The sequence below is a fragment of the Neohortaea acidophila genome (assembly GCF_010093505.1).
Source record: "Neohortaea acidophila strain CBS 113389 unplaced genomic scaffold BDY17scaffold_3, whole genome shotgun sequence".
NCBI lineage: Eukaryota > Fungi > Ascomycota > Dothideomycetes > Mycosphaerellales > Teratosphaeriaceae > Neohortaea > Neohortaea acidophila.
This window is the reverse complement of record NW_022985512.1, coordinates 1864699-1880637: the sequence shown is the minus strand read 5'-3', so window position 1 is coordinate 1880637 and position 15939 is coordinate 1864699. Positions and strand designations below refer to the sequence as shown.

The 15939-nt window shown below is 58.7% G+C and overlaps 7 protein-coding genes across 7 annotated transcripts; 3 read left to right on the top strand and 4 right to left on the bottom strand.

Annotated features, from left to right (window-relative positions):
* Positions 1-72: 72 nt before the first annotated feature.
* On the bottom strand, positions 73-1751 carry BDY17DRAFT_247594 (pyridoxal phosphate-dependent transferase; the record flags this gene model as incomplete). The annotated part of the gene is made up of 3 exons (XM_033730835.1): positions 73-677; positions 731-1440; positions 1507-1751. 3 exons carry the CDS (start codon positions 1749-1751, stop codon positions 73-75), a joined length of 1560 nt encoding a protein of 519 aa, XP_033592290.1.
* A 413-nt stretch (positions 1752-2164) lies between these two features.
* Positions 2165-4408, bottom strand: BDY17DRAFT_110585 (amidase signature domain-containing protein). The gene is made up of 2 exons (XM_033729201.1): positions 2374-4408; positions 2165-2314 (listed from the first exon to the last, which is right to left on the bottom strand). The coding sequence occupies exons 1-2, from the start codon at positions 4024-4026 to the stop codon at positions 2225-2227; spliced, it is 1743 nt and encodes a 580-aa protein (XP_033592289.1). The 5' UTR covers positions 4027-4408; the 3' UTR covers positions 2165-2224.
* A 920-nt stretch (positions 4409-5328) lies between these two features.
* On the bottom strand, positions 5329-6166 carry BDY17DRAFT_110524 (uncharacterized protein). Its single transcript, XM_033729200.1, has one exon. The coding sequence runs from the start codon at positions 5844-5846 to the stop codon at positions 5391-5393; it is 456 nt and encodes a 151-aa protein (XP_033592288.1). The 5' UTR covers positions 5847-6166; the 3' UTR covers positions 5329-5390.
* Positions 6167-6777: 611 nt separating this feature from the next.
* Positions 6778-8669, top strand: BDY17DRAFT_315956 (uncharacterized protein; the record flags this gene model as incomplete). The annotated part of the gene is made up of 5 exons (XM_033735964.1): positions 6778-6887; positions 6948-7247; positions 7309-7536; positions 7595-7631; positions 7680-8669. 5 exons carry the CDS (start codon positions 6778-6780, stop codon positions 8667-8669), a joined length of 1665 nt encoding a protein of 554 aa, XP_033592287.1.
* A 2049-nt stretch (positions 8670-10718) lies between these two features.
* BDY17DRAFT_110506 (uncharacterized protein) lies at positions 10719-11560 on the top strand. Its single transcript, XM_033729199.1, has 2 exons — positions 10719-10828; positions 10895-11560. The coding sequence occupies exons 1-2, from the start codon at positions 10820-10822 to the stop codon at positions 11471-11473; spliced, it is 588 nt and encodes a 195-aa protein (XP_033592286.1). The 5' UTR covers positions 10719-10819; the 3' UTR covers positions 11474-11560.
* A 392-nt stretch (positions 11561-11952) lies between these two features.
* BDY17DRAFT_248134 (fungal-specific transcription factor domain-containing protein) lies at positions 11953-14297 on the top strand (the record flags this gene model as incomplete). Its single annotated transcript, XM_033730881.1, has 2 exons — positions 11953-12950; positions 13007-14297. 2 exons carry the CDS (start codon positions 11953-11955, stop codon positions 14295-14297), a joined length of 2289 nt encoding a protein of 762 aa, XP_033592285.1.
* A 259-nt stretch (positions 14298-14556) lies between these two features.
* On the bottom strand, positions 14557-15763 carry BDY17DRAFT_294124 (SBDS protein C-terminal domain-containing protein). Its single transcript, XM_033733093.1, has one exon. It carries the CDS (start codon positions 15666-15668, stop codon positions 14673-14675), a length of 996 nt encoding a protein of 331 aa, XP_033592284.1. The 5' UTR covers positions 15669-15763; the 3' UTR covers positions 14557-14672.
* Between the last annotated feature and the right edge of the window lie 176 nt (positions 15764-15939).

Below are 15939 nucleotides of genomic sequence, written 5' to 3'. Positions count from 1 at the left end.
TCGTGTCTCTGCTCTCGCACTTCATCGTAGGTATATTCTCCAAACCCCATTGCCCGCACCAAGTCAAGCCGCTTAGCAAACAGCATGAGTCTTCTTGTGCTTGCCCTTCAAGCTGTGCGACTCATCGGCGTAGTGCGAGTTGGTGCCCTTGCCGCCGCCCTTGCCCCCCCTACGGGCACGCTGCTTCATGTGCTCCTTCTGCAGCTCCAGCTTCTTCTCGTCCATCTTGCTCAGCTCGTCGACCGCCATCTGGATGTCGGAGATGAGGGCGTCGCAGCGCGAGCGCGAAAAGTCCTCGCGCACGACGACGCGCATCATCTTCATGCCCTCGCTGTGCGGGGCCATGGTGTAGGCCGGCACAACCCAGCCGCGCTCGCGCAGGTGGTGGGCGACGGCGAATTCGTCAAACTTGTGGCCGAGCGCGGGGTTGAGGCGGAAGGCGACGAGGGGCAGGCCGCGGCCGCGCGTCTCGGAGAGCAGCAGGAAGCCCATCTTTTGCACGGAGGCGGCCAAGTAATCCGCGGTGCGTGTCAAGTTGAGCATGATGCTGCGGTAGCCCTTTTTGCCGAGGCGGATGAGTTGGTAGTACTGGCCGATGACTTGCGAGGCGCCGCGGGAGAAGTTGAGGGTGAAGGAGGCTTGGTCGGCGCCGAGGTAGTTGATGTTGAAGATGAGCTCTGCAGGGGGGTTAGCTGCCATTTCCCGGTCGTGTGTAAAAGGTAGGACTCACCCTTGGGAAGGAACTCGGGGTCACGCCAGACAACCCAGCCAACACCTGGGTAGACAAGACCATACTTGTGCCCGGAGACGTTGATGGACACCACCTTCTCCAAACGGAAATCCCAGACGAGTTGAGGGCAGACGAAGGGAGCGACGAAGCCACCGGAAGCAGCATCGACGTGAATGGGGACGTCAATCTTCTTGGCCACGAGCAGGTCATTGATGGCCTTGGTGTCCTCGTACTGGCCGGTGTAGGTGGTGCCGAGAATGGAGCAGATGCCGACGGTGTTCTCGTCGATGAGGTTCACCGCCTCCTCGGGGTCAATGACGAATCGGTCCTTGGTGCAGTAGACGTAGCGCTCCTCGACCTCAAAGTACCTGGCGGCCTTCTCCCAGCACACCTGGACGGCGGAGTTCATGATGATATTGGGCTTGCTGATGTCCTTGCCCTCCGCCTTGCGCTTGTTCTGCCAGCGCTTCTTCATGGCCAACATGGCGAGCATGATGGCTTCGGAGGAGCCGATGGTGCTGGTGCCCATGGCATTGGTGTTGGCGTCGTGGGCGGGGATGTTGAACAGGCGGGCAATCATGGAGACGCAGCGGTTCTGGATGTCGGCGGATTGCGGGTACTCTTCGTAGTCGATGAAGTTCTTGTTGAAGGCCTCGACCATCAGCTTCTCCGCCTCCTCTTCCATGTAGGTGGTGACGAAGGATGCGAGACTGGGGAAGGAAGTGGGTTAGCTGGGCAAGCACGTAAATGGCGAGGCGGGATGGCAAGGGACTTACTTCAGAGTAGGGGTACCATCAAGGGTCAGATCATCCTTGATCATACGGTAGGCAATCTCCTTGGGCATCTCATCCTCTGGCATCTCATGCCTGGGCAGATCGAAGGCGGCATAGCGGCTGCCGTAGACGCTGGTGGAGAACTGGCCGCTGGCGGAGTCGTCAATGCCGAGCTCTTGCACGCCGACGTTGACGTTGCTCTTGTCTTCGATCTCCTTGTCGGTGGCAACCTGTCCGAGATGCACCATCTTGACGACTGCGTTTGCTTGGGCGGTGGGAGGTTTGCTGCAGCTGCTGAAGTGGGATGGATTGAGGAGGGGGCTTGACGGATGTCACGGATGTAAAGTGCAAGCTGGGAGGGATGAAGACGATCAACGAAGTGTGAGAGAGATGATGCGTGCTTGGAGAAGAAGGGGGTGAGGGAGAGAAAATCGGGTGGAATAGCTGTTGCTCGAGCTCGATCGGCACAAGCCAGGAACAGCAAGGTGTTGGTGTTTGATGGGGCAGTTGCAGCCCACGTTGCGCCTGCGCCACACAGGTCACTGGCCAATGCTGCCCGGCTAAGCAACCGGCCCGCCGTGCAGAAAAGCTTCATTGGGGCGAGCTTGTTCGGCCTCCACGCGTCCCGCCAGCCAATGACCGCGCGGGATTGACAACCAGCTGTGAAATAGTACGCTGTGCGATACATATAACTGTATTTACACGCCATTTGTCTGCTCTCCTACAGCCTGCTTTTGCTGTTCAAATCCTTTTCCCGTAACGGTTCCAAAGCCTTCTCCAGCACCGCCAGACTCTCCACCAGCTTCCTCTCCTGCAATTCATTAGCATAGCGTTCATTGATGGTCGATCCATCGACGTCAATCAACTTACCATCAATCTCGGCGCCACCACTTGCACAGACAACGGGCTTCCCACATACACCGCACGATCCACCTTCGTCCACAGCTCCCTATTGACCTTATCCCATCCATTCAACGCCTCCGCACCCCCAACCTCCCCCCGCAGATCTCTCTCCTGAAACTTCCGCACCGGCAAGACCGCCGCCGGCCAGTCGAGGAGATTGAACATCGACGTATAGTTTGCCGAGTTCCACCTGTCGATTGGAGGGACAGGATGAGGGGCAGCCGGACAGATGATCACGTCCACGCTCCGCTCACCTCTTCTTGCCCGGCTGTCAGATGTATTCCAGTACCCGCCCTTTTCATGCCAGATGTCGAGGCATTGGGTCAGCAGGCTTGTTCTTTGCGCTTGTAGGCTGCGCACTTCATTGACGCTCTTTTGGGGCCGGCGACGCAGTCGGGTGGAGAGCCAGGGTGAGATTGGCTCGCCGGTTTTCTCTAATAGGTCGAACCAGTTGTTCGCGCCTTCGATGGAGACGATTCCATTAAATGCTTTGAGGCACTGTGCTCCGAGCGTGCCAATGTCGAGATCAACCACCTCAATTCTCGACCCATGCGAGGATAGAGTGTGTGCCACCTCGTCGATGAAATGCTGGATTGGCGGCAAAGGCGTCACGTGCCCATCTGTCCGGACAATGCCCACTCGCAAAGGTTGGCTCTTTACAAAAAGCGATCGCGAGATAGACAATGCCCGCTGTTCTTGCCATGTTTGGGAAACCACATCCGGGTCCCGTGACGCAGCATCGCTATCACTGATCACGCGGAGGAGCAGTTCGCAATCACGAACACTGACACCGATTGGGCCAGCCGTTGATTCGATTGCCAGCTTACTCGAGCCAGCCGGCCCCCCAATCGCTTGGCCAGCATATGGTACGCGGCCGTGCGAGGGCTTGACCCCATAGATGCCATTGCAATAAGCCGGCACACGTATACTGCCGCCGACATCAGTGCCGATCCCCAAGATCGAGCCTCGCATGGCCACCAGAGCGCCTTCACCTCCCGAAGATCCGCCGGCAGTCAAGCGGCGATCGGCAGGGTTCAACGTCCGGCCAAAGACGTTGTTATGGCTGTCCAACGCCATCATTGTCAACGGAACATTCGTCTTACAGTACAGCACCGCTCCGAGCGAGAGGAGAAGCTCCACGAGCGCCGAATTGCTCGTGGACGGGCGAAAGCACAGCGCGGCGACTCCCAGCGACGCATCGTAGCCCCTCACCTGGAAGGAGTCCTTGATGGAGATGGGCAGTCCATGCAGTGGGCCGATCGGCTTCCTCGTCTTGGCGAAATACGCGTCCAGCTCGCGCGCGCGCGCAATGGCGTCGTGGAAGAAGATCTCGGTCAGGCAGTTGCTCACTTGCTGCGCAATCGCCGCGCGTTTGCAGAAAGCGGTAACGACGTCCACACTTTTGAGTAGGCCGCTGCCCAGGCCGGCCAGCAGGGCGGTGGCATCGTATTCTCCCGTTAGGCGCAGCTCGGCGGGGGACAAGATGCCGCTCTCACGAGGCACGTCGAGGACGTCATGCCGATTGGGGTCGATGGAGGAGGGGAGCAGCCAAGCGTGCGGGATGCGAGATGCGCGTTCCTCCTGCTTGCGGCTGGCGATCGAGCGCCACGTATCTGCCATTATTGCTGCAAGGATCAGGCCGCGACGCTTTTCATATTGTTGCGTGAGCTATGTCATTGCAAGCATGCCCGCAGAACTTGAGAGCCCGAGCGGAGTATGCTCGGCGAAGTCGGAGCTTCCGCATGCGACTCCGACGGTCACGCCACCCAATTTATATTCATGTCGACAACGAGAAACGGACCGATCGCCAGGGCTTGCCACGTCCTCATGGCAGCATCACAACTACTGCAAGCGGGAGTGAAAAAATCGACCCGCTGCAGAAAGGTCGAACGATGCGCCGGTGTAGTGAGGGCTATTGACAAATATCGCCGGGCTGTATCATGCACGTTTTGTGGCTTGAACGAGGTCTCGCGCGAAGATGCTTCTAGAATTGCCACGTCGAATAACTTTAGCGCAGCCTCTTGCTGTCGGTCTTCAAGGTTCATCGTGCCGAGTGTCGTGAGTGGCGTACGCCTTCATCGACGGACCGCATGGGCTGGGAGGGCTTGACGAAGGCTCTTGACGACCTTGGCGCATTCCCGTCATTTCATTCTGCCTATCGAGCATGCGTACGTGGATTCGGGATGCATTAACTTGATCCAGGCATAATTGTTCAATCACGGCGTCGGGCTTGGAGTGGTGATTGCATCTATAGAGAATCGAGTACAGGGTATGCGGCACAGCGGAAGCGTCATTGCGGTGTATCGCAGTGATGCTCGACGGCCAAGAGTTTCGCAGGATGGGCATTGCTTCAAATACGATCGGTTTCTACGGATGTACAAGAATTCATCGTGTTGGTTCTTGGTATTTTGCCGGTGCAACATTAGCCGCGATCGCCTTGGCGAGGTAGGTTGACGGTGGGCGGTGGAAGCAAGAATAGTACGAAGAGTGATGCGGGGAGGGATCTTGGCTCACGTCTTCATTCCCACTGATCGGCGGGGGAGCGTGCAAGCAATGCTTGTTGATCCGGCAGCGCACGGAAAGTAGGTCCGCAGGTTGAATGTGGCTGTGAGATCGCGTGGCAGACACGTTGAGTGATGCGTTCGTCGTCCAATGCACGTGTCGGCCGTTCATGTCATCAGCGGGCCGAAGAGAAGCTTGGGTGCGGGTGCACCACAGCATCGGGACGGCGGGGAAGGCGCTGCAAACAGTTGGAGAGATACAGTACAAACGACAGATGTACTGTGCAGTATAGAGCGAGGAGTAGGGAGGTGCATGCGAGCGCCCACTCGGCCCGCTGGCCGGGCGTGGTAGGATGGAGATTAGCGGCCGGCGACGCCGATCTTCCCACCTGCAACCCTTGCGCCACATGCCCATCCCAGGCATCCCTCCAGCATGCGTACCTTGCATCATTGACCGGTCCACGTGAAAAAATGACCGCGGTCTCATGACGTCTTCCACAAAGCGTGCATTCCCACCTGTACGACCGGTGCGGATGCAGGAAGGCCAAGCCTCCCCCCTGAGCTTGGCCTTTGGTTCGGTGGGTTTTTTTTGCGCCCGCGGAAGACGCCTCGCACCCGCCGATTCGTGAAAGTGGGTGTGTCCATCCACGGACTGACAGATTTGCCAGGTTGTCCGCTGGCCGGATGACGCACAGGTGGACTGACTTCGCCGACAACACCCTGCAACATGCGTTTGGTCCTGCGCACCACGAGCGTGCATTGCATCACCGCGACTGCGCTGCTCCAGCAGTGAATGTCGTTGAAGTGATGGGGTTTACCCGCAGTGAGCCCAGTGATTGGACCGGTTCCAATGGGTCGGCTGAGAGCTATACATAGCCTGTTCCAAGCCTGCTGCGACGGAACTCCGCCGCCCACGGCCGCCGCACGGGTACACCGCATGCCCAACTAGGCTCCGCAATGTCACAGGCGGTCACATCAGGTCACGTCTCGCGTGCGCCGCTAGTCGGCCTGTCTTGAGGCCAGCAAGATTGCGCTTCGCCCTATGCCTAGCGCAATGCAATCAACGAGCGCCGAGAGGCGGTGTTTGGCGCGCGAGCAATCCGACCAAAGTCTTACCAGTACCGCAGGAATGGCCGCGGCGCGCGCTGCAACCCATCGCATCGGCCTTAGCTCTTTTCAGGCAGTAGCATGCAAGCCAACAACTTGAGCCGGACCACTCCCGGCACATCGCCCTCGCGACCAAAGCTTGACCGCAACCCTCGGCCGCGGGGACTCTTGGCCTGAGATGAGACTGCACTGACAGTGATCGCCCGAGCATAGCAGTTTTGTGGTCTGAGTTCACGCCGGGACTGATCATGTCTATTCTAAGCCGCCGTCATACGTGCACCTCCCTCCCTCTCTCACCCTTCCCTCCCTCGCGAACGGACTAGGCCCCATCAGGCAATGCGCTCTCTTTTGCGCACGAGCGGTCCAGGTGCAGATACATATCACCACCACACCGCCATCGGCCAAGTCGGGCCCCTCACCCTGCATCTTCGACTTTTGATCATTCGACGACGTTCGTCATCGTTCATTACCGTTTGTTGCCGCTCGCATTGTTCGGGTCTCGTATTTCCTGCCACAGCCTTCTTATTCCCCCGACTTCCGCGAATTCACCCCTCCACAGCATCGCCTACCCGGGGAGTAGTTCTGGACAACGACAAGCAAACGCAGTCAAACACCCCCTCCTCCCCTCGTCGCCAACTACGATCCCCCCTCTTCCTACCGACATCTCAAATCAAATCTCTGCAGCTCGGCACTTGCTGCCACATTGGACCCCAACGCGCGCGCCCCTACGGCCGTAAGGGATCAACACCACGCCACGGGCGCCATGCCAAGTCAGGGCGCCGGCCCTTCTCGACGATCTCATACGAAGAGCCGTAAAGGTTGCAAGACGTGCAAACGAAGGCATATTCGATGCGACGAGAACTATCCACAATGGTCCGTTCCATGGTCCGCGAGTCGGATCTAGTCCCACTTGTCGCTGACTCAAGCCTTTAGCCGCAACTGCACGAAACATCAGGTACGATGCGACTACATGGAGAGCGTGTCCGATAGCGACAGCGTCCCCAGTCCCGAACAAGCTTCCGTCCTGCTCAGTCCGAACTCAGAGCAACGCGTAGAGGCATGGCAATACACAGGCGGCTTCCCCTTCCCGGAGCTCAACGTATACCCTCAGCCGCCTGTACAAGAGCTATCGAGGAACGAGCTGCGTCTCATTCAGCACCTCTCTTCAATCTCTAGCGACTTGCATGCGAACGGCAACGCAAGCTTGACCATCTGGGCGCAGAAACTCCCCAGGTACGCGTCGAGTCTCTTCTCCCGATCGCTTCTTTCACTGACACGTCAACTCTCCTATCAGACTACTGAGCATCGCATCATCATACCCCTACGTGATGCACGCATTGCTGTCATTCTCAGCGAACCACATGGCATGGGCGAACGGCTCCAACGAGACGCGGAGTATACACATTCACCACGGCGGCTTGGCGCTGCGTGGTCTGCATGAAGCCATTAGCAGTTTTTCGCAGGCCAATGCGGATGCTGTCCTGGCTGCATCGTTGCTGATGTTGTGGCAAAGCACAGATTGGTGTGTGAATCATGGGGTTTCGCTCTCGACGTACGCAACGAGTGCTGACAATCTGCAGGCGAAGCTGGTCTTCGTTGCGCGCCGGTGTCCAATCGGTATGCAACGCGCTTCAACGTGATAATCAACCGCTAACAAGGATAAAGGTGCTCACGGCAATGCAGACGTGGAATCGACCGTCCCTGTTCGCAGAAGTGATTACCGAAGGAGACTATTTGGCAAATGCGCTACGCGTCCATCGGCGACAACCCTCCCTGAACCCCGTCGAGCGTAGCAACACATTTCAACGAATCGTGGAGGCGCTGCAAAGACTACGAATGGGCCTCGCCGGGTGCGATGTCGAACTATACTGGATCGAGCAGTTGCTCCTCTACGTTCAGAGCCTGCAGACCTCAGAGCCTGCGTATTCACCGGACGCGCAGTTCGACCAGCTCTATTATTTGCGCAAATGGCTTTTCTGGGTTCCCATCACTCTGCTCCGAGGCCAGAGTGGAGGGCAGGGCCCAGCCATGCTTACGCTCGCGCACTTTTATGCGACAGCCTTGGTCCTGGAGCCGCTGTATCCCGATCTGGGCTCCTCGTTCTGCAGCGCCATAGCCCTCGCGCCGCTCGAAAAGATCATCCACGTAATCGACATGATGCAGTCGTCACGCGCCATGGACGCCGCGTCCATCGAGACCGCAAGCCTCATGCAATTCCCGCGCGAAAACGCCTTTGCCTACAGGAACCAAGCAGGCGTGCAGATGAACCAGCCTGCCGCGCGCCAAACGCTGCCCCTGAACTTCATAGCCGCCGAGCGCAGCGGCAGTGGAAGTAGCAGCAGCACCAATACCTGGGCCTATCCCACCCCCGGCAATCTGAGTCCCGCTTTCCATCCCTCCACTCCGTCTCAACACCCTGCCGCCGCCGCGCAACAACAGCAACAACAACAACAGCAGCCCCACGTCTCCTGGCTCGGCGTCCCAATCGGCGCACAGCAGTACGCGGGCTTCGCACAGGGCACGCAAAGCTGGGGCATGCCGTCGCCGGGCCTCCCACCGTCAGCACTGGAAATGCAAGAAGGGCAGATGTACGGATATGCGGCGCTAGGCCGAGGCGCAGGCGGCGGGTTCGTACCAGCATCCGTGTGGACCTGAATTATTCTCCTTCCAATTTTTCAGGGAAAACCCACCCGTTCAGCGGCTAAGATATTCTGCTCTCTTTCCAGGACGCCGCGTGACGACGACGACGACCACGAAGATGACGATGACGACAAGGGCGACGATGACTAGGGGGAAAATAGACCCGGTGATGGGACGCGTGGAGTTGTCACGCGCGGGAGCCTTTCATTCTTTTCTCATACTACTTTCCCAATGTTGGACTTATGGATGAAACGAAGGGACGGTCGAGCTGGACTCAGGACAACGAGGGGCAATTCTCAGCCCTTGCAAGAGGCGGACGAGGGTGGCCTTGTTCCTTTTCCGTTGCCAGGGCACGCTTCCCTATAAAGTCTAGAGAGGTAGACACGCAAGCCTGGCTTGATCTGGACGACCCAACATGAAGGATCTAGGAGCGCGCTTTCGCAAATTGCAAGCACACGTGCTGCGAGCGGGAAATGGGCGAGAGGGGATGTTAGGATGTTGATTTTCTCTCTCACACCTGCCTAAGTAGGCAAATGCAGGGGTCTGTTTTCTTCCTCTTGACATTGCATCTTGTGTTCGGCGTTCGCCTTGACAACAGGTTCGTATTTGTACGTGTCCTGACTAGCCGTGCGTATTGGGCGTTGCGATACGAATCACACCACGCCTTGCCTGCATCCTGCGGAGTGGCGTTATATTGCGAGACGCGGACAGCGCCCAATCGGGACGCTCGGTGCCAGACAGGCAGCCTCGTATACACGGATGCCGGCTAGGGAAACGCAATTCCCGCCCCGGAAAACCTTACCCTTAATCCTGCTCCGAGCCTTGGGGCGCTTACACAGTAAGCTTGCGTTTTCGTCGGTCGTTTTGGATGATGACTTGGGGGAAGGGATTTGAGATTCTTTTTCATTCTGCCCGTTTTCGTCACTCGTCTCACCCGCAGCCTGGGCCCCGCAGAGCTGGGAAGCTTCCGTTGATCTTCATGCTGGACGGTGGTGGTTAATCATCATTTCGCGGCGTAGGCCGTCGACCATTGACTTTTATCGAGAAGCTTGACGCCAGACCCTGGGATTGAAGGGCATTGTAGCGGCGGTATGGACATGGGCGCAACACGGCGTGGGAATGATGGGATTGGGCGAGTGGATTTGTTAAAGACCTGGGGTGGTGAGACTGCAGAGAGCCTAGGTATGTTCATCAATGCGGGGGGAAGGGAGAGCTGCTCCCGCAATACCCGCACAAGTCGGCCTCCAGACTCATAACAGCCAGGGTCTCGCGCCGCACGATCGACAGGCCTCCTCCTGCTTCCATCTCCCAGCTGCGGCAGCCGCAGCGGCGAGCATTCCAAATTCAGCGGGCGGCTCGTCCGCATTGGTTTGTCGCACGGGTGGAGTTGCAGCTGCGAAGGAGGGCGCGCTGTCGATCCCATTGCTGTGCGTGCGAGGAGAGCGTCGGGAAGTGCCGCGGTTGCGCGGCGTGTGGTCAAGCGTGCGCTCGGTGGGCCGGAGACGCTCGCCGTGCGACAGTGGTGTGCGAGAGATCGGCCGCTAAGGCATCCGATTGGGCAAGAGATCCGGCAAGATTTCTAGAAAGCTTCTCCGGCAGGGCAAGGAAATCCTGGCAGAGTTGCGCGGGAGTTGGCGGGGGAGGGGACAAGGCGAAACGCGTGCGGTGGGGGCCGCCGAAGGGATTGGCAAGGCTAGCGGCCGCGGGTGTGCTGGGAAGAGGGCCTGTTTGGAAACACGGCGATGGCGATCGGCATGTCGGGTTGCCGCAAGCAGCAAGACCCTCTGCCCTGCGCTTGCACATGGCAAAAGTTGCCGAAACGTGTCTCGCCGTCGCAAATCCCACCCACCCACCCACCCACCCACCCACCATCCCACGCACCGCATCGTTGCGGATGGTACGCCCGAGACCACCGGGAGCACTGCCGAGTCGGATGGGAAGGCAGTGCCGTGAATTGCAATGATGGTTGGGCGCACAGCGTCTCCCACCATGCTGGAGGACGGCGAGGTGCATCGGTGGTCTGGCGCCGTCGACTGCGCGCCCCTTCCCAAATGAGATCACACACATCTAGGACGTCATGGCGGCTGGGCATTGGATGCTTGATGATGATGAATGAGTCGTGCGGCTAGGTGCACGTAGCGGCGCATGACAGAGTCGACAACGATATGGAGTCTGCACGTCCCACCGCACTCTCAATGCCTTGTCGAATCGCCAGCTAACATCCCTGCGGCCGCGTGCAGTTTGCTGGCTGCTTGTCATCGCTGCCTTGCCTTACGTGGTCATATCGCGTCGCCGCCTGGCCAGTCACGTCGCGCCATCGCCGTCCAGTCCCCGCCCCGCCCCGCCCAGGCAGACCAGGCGGGCACGAGCGCGCGCGCGCATTCCGGTCAGGTTGCATGGGGCGTAGCCGAGCAGGCCCAGCAATTGGAAGCGTGGCTTTGGCCGCTCCGAAACTCTATGCCGCCCATCCTTTCTCTTCTGAGAAGGTTAACTCAACTTCGTCCGCTCTTTTTCTCAAATGCCGAATACTGCTGCGTGTTGCGGCTGCTGCGACTGCTGCTGCACCTGCCTGCTCCTCGCCGTCCGCGAGTCGTGCTCGTCCGCCTTCCCTGCTCCTCTACCCCCTCCACTCCCTCTCCTCCACATCCCTCCCTCTCCCCTCTCTTCTTCCTCGTCGTCTCCCTTGCTGCTTCCTACTTGCTGCCATCCGCTCGAACATGCCCTCGCTCCCCGCCGCACGTGAACCCTCCGTCCGACATTCGTTAACACCCACCTCCGCCATTGCTCCACGGGCGGGCCTTCGAGTTGCGGCGCTCTGACTATTTGCCATCTCATTGAGCAAGTGAATGTACCACGCTTCCTCCTTTCCCCGGCACACATGGTCTGGCTCCGCCATACCCACTTCTCTCCACCACGCGACCTTCACAATCCGTCGCTCCCGCCGTGAGCTCTCACTCCTACGCATCCACTCTCCACCCCTCTCCGCGCGACCATGGATTCGCGGGAGCTGGGGAGCGCGCGATCCCCCGGCCTGCAAACCCCAGGCTTGTACAGCAATCGCCCTCCGACTGCTCACATGACCCCCCTCTCGCCTATGGCGCAACATTCGACTTCCCTGCCCAAGCTCGGCGCGCAGCAAACGTACCCGGGCTCGCCCAATCCCGCGACTCCGGCGGGCTCATTGCACGCGCTCCCGAATGGCCTGCCTGCCACCCTCCCCTACCCCAATGCGCCAATCTCCACGCCCACTCAACAAAACATGCTGGCGGACCCATATCTCCATCATGATGCCGGCGGGATGAACAGCCCCGGCCACCCATCCACATCAACTTCCGCCTCGGTGCTCAGCGCCCAGAAGCGCGCATATCGGCAGCGTCGCAAGGACCCCAGCTGCGACGCGTGTCGAGAGCGAAAGGTCAAATGCGACGCTACCGAAACCTCCAGCTGCTCCGAGTGCAGCAGTCGCGGCGTCAAATGCCAGTTTACAAAAGAGACCAATCGGCGCATGTCGTCCATCAAGCAGGTGCAGGACCTCGAGAAGCATCTCCACGGTGCCAGGCAGCAGATTCGGCAGCTGGAGAAGATGTTGAAGGAGGGTGGCTCGGTGGCTGACCTGGATGCTGCGGGCACGAGTCAGCCGACGCTACACGTTCCCGACGCGTCGCGAGATCGTCATACTCCAATTCCTCCGTTTGAAGGGTTCGACGAAGCGCGCAAGGACATCAGAAACTATGCGAGGGGAATCTTCAAACCGCCGCCACCATACAGAACCTTTGGCTCACACCCCACCTGGCCTCATGCTACACCCGCCCTGCCAACAAAGACGGTTGCGGACCGGTTATTGTCCCATTACCATACCTTTGTGCACGTGAACATGCCACATCTGCACTGGCCGTCGTTTCTGCAGGAGTACGATAATGCATACCGAACAGGCTCGTTCCAGCAGTCTCCCACTTCCTGGGTCTCACTCTTCTTTGGGGTGCTCGCGTGTGGAACACTCATGGACAACCAGTCTAGCGGACAGCCGCAAGATGGAGACGGCGCGCAATATCTCGATTTGTGTATGCGCAATATGAATACCTGGTCGGACGATTTGACGCTGGATCAGGTGCGCTCCTCGCTCTTGATCAGCGTCTACTTTGTCGAAACCAGCCTACTTTCAGCGGGATGGGTCTGGCTTGGCTCGTGTGTGCGAGCGGCGCAAGATATTGGACTCTACACTGAGCGGGGACAGTATTCGCCCATGGAAACGGAAATGCGGCGACGCGTGTGGTGGAGCGTGTACAATTGGGATCGGTGAGTCTGCTATTTGGCGACTTGGCTTGCATTGCGCGACTAACTCATCATTCTAGTCTGGTCTCGCTCGAACTCGGCCGTCCCACGATGATCGATGATGATGATTGCGACGCAGGCGAACCGACTCCAGTCAACGACGACTGCATTCAACCGCACGGCATCATTCAACCTCCGCAAGGCACTACTCCGCCAAATGGACTGATTGTCGTCATTCCCGTCGTGCGAATCTTTGCACAGCTCAAAAAGACCACCAAAGCGCGCACCATAACCCCTGCCACCCTCTCCACGTACGACGACCACTTCAAAAGCATCATGGCATCATATCCCGACCCCTTTCCAATCTTCTCTCAAGCCCATCTCGACCCTCGACTCCTCTCTGCGGCGTGCACCTTACAGTCCGCCCGCATCTTTCTCTATCGACATAACCTGTCTCCCGCGTGCCGGCGAGAGGACAGAATCCACGCGCTCGACCGCTGCGTACAAGCCGCCACAGATACGGCTCACTACATCGAACGATCGATGCAGCAGCCCAGCCCCTCCCACAACTCCGGTTTCTACTCCCCCGTGCACATGGCCAACTGGGGCGCCCGGCTGCGCACCATGGCCCCGGCCTTCCTGTGCTCCCATTTGTGGCGCTGCGCGCTCGTCCTGTGCCTACGCCTGCAGTTCGCGCCCGCCCTCACCATCGTGCAGGCGTCCACGAGCATTGGCGATCTGCGCAAAAACAACATCTCCTGCGGTCGCAACCTCGCCTTCTTCCTCGAGAAACTCGTTGGCCGTCTGCGCTCCGGCGCGAATCAACAGAAGCTCGAGAACGACGAGGAAATGCTCGCGTACGCCAGCGGCGACCTGCAAGCCTGCGCCGACGAATCGTGGGTGTGGAGCGGCGCGGGCATCGCCCACGCCAACAACCCCAACAGCAACGGCGCAACTCCCGACCGCGCCACCGCGGAAGCCCCGACCCCGAGCTCCCTCAGCGAACGCGAACTCCACGAATGGGGCGGCTGGGAGAATGTGCAGCGCGTGCTGACGCAGCTCTTTAATGAGCATCAACAGCGCACGCCGTCTTCTGCCCCGGCGCCTACGCCTCCGATGCAGCCGCAGCAGCACTCTCAACAACAACAGCAGCAACAGCATTCCTCCTACCCTCCCACGCCTTCACAGTACCCCCTCCCCCAACAGCCAAGCACCAACACGCCGCCAACGCAGTATCCCAATCCTCCGCAACAAGGAGCTTCTCACCCGCCTCCGCCGCCGGCATCATTGCAGCCTCAAACCTCGCTTTCGCCGGTGGGAAGCAACGGGGCGGCAGCGAGCAGTCGGATCAGCATCAAGGATATCATGTGAAGAGTGCATTTCATGGGAACAAGAAATACCGAGGGTACCGAGAAGCGTTCGACTCCTTTGTTTTTAGCGCGACTTGGAGCATTTGACTGTGTGTGAAGCATACTCATGATACGACGGATGATGTGTGTGAGGGATGGAAGAGAATGTTAGCAGAGCATAGCGCGTGAGAGAAAGTGCCTTACCTTATGCAACATAGCAAACACTGCGTCACGCTGTGGACGCGAAAGAGAGCAACTTCTTGGAACGTTTGAGACTGGGTATCATTTAGATCATCTAACTTCATCGCTCGATGTGTTTTGTTGGCCCCTCAAATAAAACCACTCTCGCCTGCTCGCACAGTCGCTAGAACGCAATGCCCACAAAACGCACAAGGCCTCAATCCTCATGCGTCACAGCCATCTCCAGCACCTCCACCCGCGCCCGGCCCTTCGTCTGCGTACTCACAAACTCCGACAGCGTCTTGAACCCGCCGGGCTCCACGAAGCCCACCACCTCCCACTCCTCGCCACTCGTGGTGTCCTGGTGCTCCACCTGCTCGACGAACGAGAGGATTTTGTCTTTGACGGTGCCTGGTGCTTGTTGTTGTTGCTCGTCGTCGTCATCGTTGCTCGCTTTCGGGGCGGCTTTGACGCTTTGCTTGAGGATGCTGTTGGGGCAGGTGATGCGGAGGCGCATTCTTGCTCGCGCGACGGGGATGGGTTGGTGTGCTATTAGCGCTTTCATGGCTTCTAGTGCTTGGGACTTGGCGGAGCGGGTGGTGCTCACGCCCTTCCAGATGGGTTTGGTGGCTTCTCGTGCTGCAGGTTCGGCGGCGTCGCCGTTGGGCTGCGCACCGTCTGCAGTCGCTGTACTTTGATCGCGACTCTTGCTGCGATCGCTGCCAGTATGATCTCCATGTGCGGTTTTCCCCGCTTGCCGCCCTGCATGTCCACCCTGACTCGAAAGCTGATCGAGCGCCTTCTCAATCATGCCGGTGGTATACACCCTCTTCGACTTCGGATCAACCAGCCTGCCCGCAACAATATCGATGACCTCTTTATGCACTCTATCCAGCTCCTGCGCGCGCTCCTTCTCGCCCACCTGCACCTCGCCTTTGCGCAGAATCTCCAGCACGATTTGCTCGCGCGTCAGGCCGGGGAAGGACTTTTTGAGGTCCTCGTTCGGCGCTACTTGCCCCTTTGAGACGTTGATGAAGACGTTGTTGATTTGCAGCACGTTGTCCAGGTCGTCTTCGTTGCCGGCGCGGTAGGCTTGGACGGTGTTTTTGTAGGCGGGCACTTCGAAGCGTTTCTTGCCCTTCTTTAGCCGCACGAGGGAGACGTTTGTGAGTTTGATTTGATTGGAGGGTTGGTTGATTTGTTGAGACGGCATTTTGAGGATGGTGGGCCGTCTGGTGACGGCTGGTAGATGTGTGTTGCCTCTTTCGCAGTCGAGGATGTGGAAGGATGAGTCAAGGTATTAATTCATCAAGGGAAGGGTATATTTTGTTGCCTGACGGGTGTTCCGCATCAAGCAACGGACGCACCCGCGTCTGGTGGAATGTGCGCAGCGCTAGTGGCCCGTGCGTACGATGCATAAGTTACATACAGTACCCTTGCGTCGTCTTGCTCTCCTGCCCATCCCGGCGAGTATTGTCCTGTGC

What these genes read in the sequence shown, in the direction of transcription:
- BDY17DRAFT_294124 (XM_033733093.1), bottom strand. Translation starts at nt 15,668, where the DNA reads ATGCCGTCTCAACAAATCAACCAACCCTCCAATCAAATCAAACTCACA.
- BDY17DRAFT_110524 (XM_033729200.1), bottom strand. Translation starts at nt 5,846, where the DNA reads ATGCGGTGTACCCGTGCGGCGGCCGTGGGCGGCGGAGTTCCGTCGCAG.
- BDY17DRAFT_110585 (XM_033729201.1), bottom strand. Translation starts at nt 4,026, where the DNA reads ATGGCAGATACGTGGCGCTCGATCGCCAGCCGCAAGCAGGAGGAACGC. An exon ending in TGGTGGCGCCGAGATTGATG is followed by an intron (nt 2,315 to 2,373) that starts GTAAGTTGATTG and finishes AATGAATTGCAG; the next exon opens with GAGAGGAAGCTGGTGGAGAG.